Source organism: Vigna unguiculata, chromosome 3, assembly GCF_004118075.2.
Source record: "Vigna unguiculata cultivar IT97K-499-35 chromosome 3, ASM411807v1, whole genome shotgun sequence".
NCBI classification, from domain to species: domain Eukaryota; kingdom Viridiplantae; phylum Streptophyta; class Magnoliopsida; order Fabales; family Fabaceae; genus Vigna; species Vigna unguiculata.
The window spans coordinates 6,901,974-6,905,776 of NC_040281.1; the positions used below are offsets into that span (position 1 = coordinate 6,901,974).

Here is a 3,803-nt window from a genome sequence, read left to right on the forward strand (position 1 = left end):
ATTTTTATTAATATCCTTATTCTAATTTAAATATAACCATACAAGATTTTATATACTTTAAAATTTATTATTATAATGAAATACTAAATAGTGATATAATAAATCCGCATTTCACACTGGTACAAATAATAGTAATGTTTTAATAATACGAAAAAAAATCACAGTTGATTGATTCATTTCATAACAGTACAAGGCTTTACATTACATGGTGGACTGTAGCTTCTTTTGTAGCTCGTGAAAAGCCTCAAAAATGCATCCTCTGCTGCATTCTGTCAAAGATAGTACTACTTGCTTCACAAGCCTGCATTCTTCTTCTTCATAAATCATTTTTAAACCACAAAAAAAGTGAAAAAGGAAACAAAAGTTCAAATCAAATCTTCCTTCAAGTAACCGGTGATTCCATTGACACCACTGCTCTTATACCACCACTCATTGCACTCAACCTTTCTTCATCATCGTTCAGACTCACACTACTCACTATAATCCTTCCACTTTTGTTTATTTGGAGCTGCAAACATGACAAACAAAATCTCGCTTTTTCTGTTCCTTGTTTTTATAGAATGCTATCTGGGTATGTCGTGTTTCTCCCTTGTTTCACTACTTTGGTTATGTTTATGTTTCTGTCAGTACTTTCTTTCTTCTCTGTTTTATTTTTATTTCTTTAGTTTTTCATTTCAGATTTTAAACCAGTTGTTCAGTGTCTTGCTGTGCAGTGTGCTCATTTCAGAATCATTTTTTTTTTTTTTTGGAAAAGGGTCACATTTTCTTAAATCTTACTCAGTTCAAGAGATCTTGGTGATCTATGTATGTATGACTCTTGTTAAGTAATCAAGAAATCAAGAAATCTCATTTTCTTTTTCTGCGTACTTTCCATTTTTTTCATTCCAATACTAAATTTTATACCTCTTTTGGAGGGCGTTTCATGGTTTTTTGTTAGGCAAAAAATGGTGTTACTTATGTTGATTTCATATTTAGTGTGGAAAAAGAGAAAGCTTTTGACTCTTAAAACAAATCAGATGAAACATGCTTAGTGCCCTTGTAATTCTTCTTGTCAAGTATGATAGAAAACTTATCCCCTTTTCACATTGGTTGGGTTATGCTAAAATATTTTCTGCATTTCATTTGAGTCACTATTTTTTAGCTTATTCTTCTCTTGTGGGTTTTAAACCCTAAACCTGATTTTTTTTTTAATCACCAAAGTCTGGAAATTTTTAGTTTGAAAAGGGGTGATTAAAGGATAAGAATGATGTGGTTCAAATTCTTTACTTCCTTCACGCTACAATCTGACTGCTATAAACCTCAGCTATGTATAAAGTGATCAGAATACTTTCTCTTATTCAGTAGTTCTTTTTCTTGAGTTGTTACTGGTGGACCAGAGGTTGATGCTGTCACATGATTTTCACTAAATTTGATCATTGGTGGTTTATTTATTTATTAAATTTATGTAATAACTAATACTATTATCATATTATGTTTTCCTGGTTCCATTGGAAAAAATATTTAGCCACGGCAAGGGAAATCGTGGTGCAACAGAAATCAGATGCTGCTATTCCAGTGACAACAATGTCACCACCTGAAGGAAACACTACATTCATTGATGGCACAACATGGTGTGTGGCTCGTCCTGGTGCTTCTCAGAATGACTTGCAGAATGCTCTTGATTGGGCTTGTGGACTTGGAATGGCAAATTGCAAAGCCATCCAACAAGGTGGACCATGTTTTCAACCAGACACACTTGTTTCTCATGCTTCCTATGCTTTCAATAGCTACTATCAGACAAATGGAAATTCCGACATTGCATGCAATTTTGGAGGCACTGCTGCTTTGACCAAACGTGACCCCAGTAAGTCAAAATGTTGATCTCATCAGGTTAATCATGTTCAGTGTTCTGAGATGTTTATGTTAACAAATATGTTTGGATAACCATGTTTTTGTTTTTTATGTTCTGAGATCGTTGAAAATCTCATTTCGACCGGAGATAAAACAATTTTATACGTTGAGCTAAGCTGTTAGTATACTCGACATGAAGGGGTGCGTTGGAAGTCTACATCGATATTAAAGATAAGACAATTTTATAATATATATAAGTGGAATGTAAACCTCACCATTTATGTTTTTTCATCCACAAAAGTTCATGTTAAGACATATGGAATTAAGATTCTCTAGCCCCACCATAACTTGTTGATGCTTTATGTGAAGATCACAAGTAACTAACAGTTATATATGCCTCTTGAATCTTGGGAACTTTAGTACTTTTCCTCTGCCATTTTTGTTTTCATATCTATGTAGCATCCTTTCACTTTTGGAACCATAGTGATGTAGTAGTGTGTAATAATGAACATGAATAACATTACTTGTGTGATTGATGAATATAAATACAATGTCAAAGATTATGAAACTTTTTGTTTGAGAATGTTGTGAGGTGTTGAAAAGACAGGTGCTTAACTTAAGCAACTGCAATTCCATCCAATCAAACAATTTGCTTTTTGTTGTTAGTGTGCTTTCTTTTTATTTTTATGCATTTGCATTATTCTTGCTCCTTTAAACTTTAAGATCAAATTAGCTTGTTTTCTTTGAAAAACTGCTACAGGTTTTTGTTTTTGTATCTATGAGATGTTTACTTTTAAATAAGCATTTATGCTGAGTTGGTATATATAGTAAAGTAGGTTCATACTTTGGATTATATTCCTGATGTCATCATAATGAGTACATTTTACGCAGTACTTACAGAATGCTTTCTGAAAATCAAGTGTGGAATATTTGACTGTTGAAACTAATAATTTTGAAATGAATGGAATTTTAATATTTGTGTATGCTGATAATGTTGTTCATACTGATCTTGAAATAGAATTCATTCTGAACTTCTGCTTTTCTTTTCTCTTCAGGCTATGGAAAATGTGCTTATTCTACATCTGGGTATGTATGAGATCACAGCATATCTTATTAGTTTTAAAAGAAGTTCGAATATATATCTTAGAGTTAAATACGTTTTTAGTCCAACTTTAACATGAAATTTAAATTTATCTCTTTGTGAAACATTAATACATTTTTGTCTCCAGACCGTAAAAATCGATGGATATAATTTTTTAACAATGAATGATGTGTCAAATGTGTTTTCATGCTGACGTGTTTGACACGAAAAAAGAAATTAAGTAACTAGGATAAAAGATTATATATTTTTTTTAAGTTTAAATATCATAATGTATCAAAGTTTTAACTAGGAATAAATTTCAATATTTTATATTTTATTGAATAACTGTTTAAGTATTTTTTTTGTTTGTGACAGATCTTTAGTTGCTTCTGCACCACCTATGTTGAAGAGGAATAGCCAAAGCCTGGTTTGGTCGAAACTTGTTGTGGTGTTACTGGTTTCATACTTTTGGATGTGACTATGGTCGGGAAAACATAGGACAAAGGGAAAAGGGAATTAGAAGAAGAAGGTTAGGGAATGTAGTTTTGTTAGCATTTTATAATTGTGTTTTTGTTGCTAAGGTATTCTTAGCTTTCATGTTGGGTCAGAACAAGAATCTTTAATTCTGCAAATAATCTCTTTTTTTAAGTTTAGTTTGTACATTATTCATTTCCATCATGTTTAATATTTTTTATTTCTCTGTTTACTGCCTCGATGACCCTGCTTAGAGACATACCTGATTTAAGAAATGTTTCTAGTCTTTCTTTAAATAGTTTTTTATTTTAATTTTAAAGATAAAAGTATGTGTTTGTTTTCATGTTTTAATTCTTCTCTGTGTGATTTGTTTATTCATTCTTTTGATGTTTTATTTACTTTTCAGAATTTTGTATTT

General features: G+C 31.4%; 1 protein-coding gene across 1 annotated transcript; it reads left to right on the forward strand.

Moving 5' to 3' along the window:
- The first annotated feature begins 263 nt into the window (after nt 1–263).
- LOC114179742 (glucan endo-1,3-beta-glucosidase 13) lies at nt 264–3,581 on the forward strand. The gene is made up of 4 exons (XM_028066168.1): nt 264–571; nt 1,505–1,843; nt 2,886–2,916; nt 3,287–3,581. The coding sequence occupies exons 1-4, from the start codon at nt 517–519 to the stop codon at nt 3,387–3,389; spliced, it is 528 nt and encodes a 175-aa protein (XP_027921969.1). The 5' UTR covers nt 264–516; the 3' UTR covers nt 3,390–3,581.
- Nucleotides 3,582–3,803: the final 222 nt, after the last annotated feature.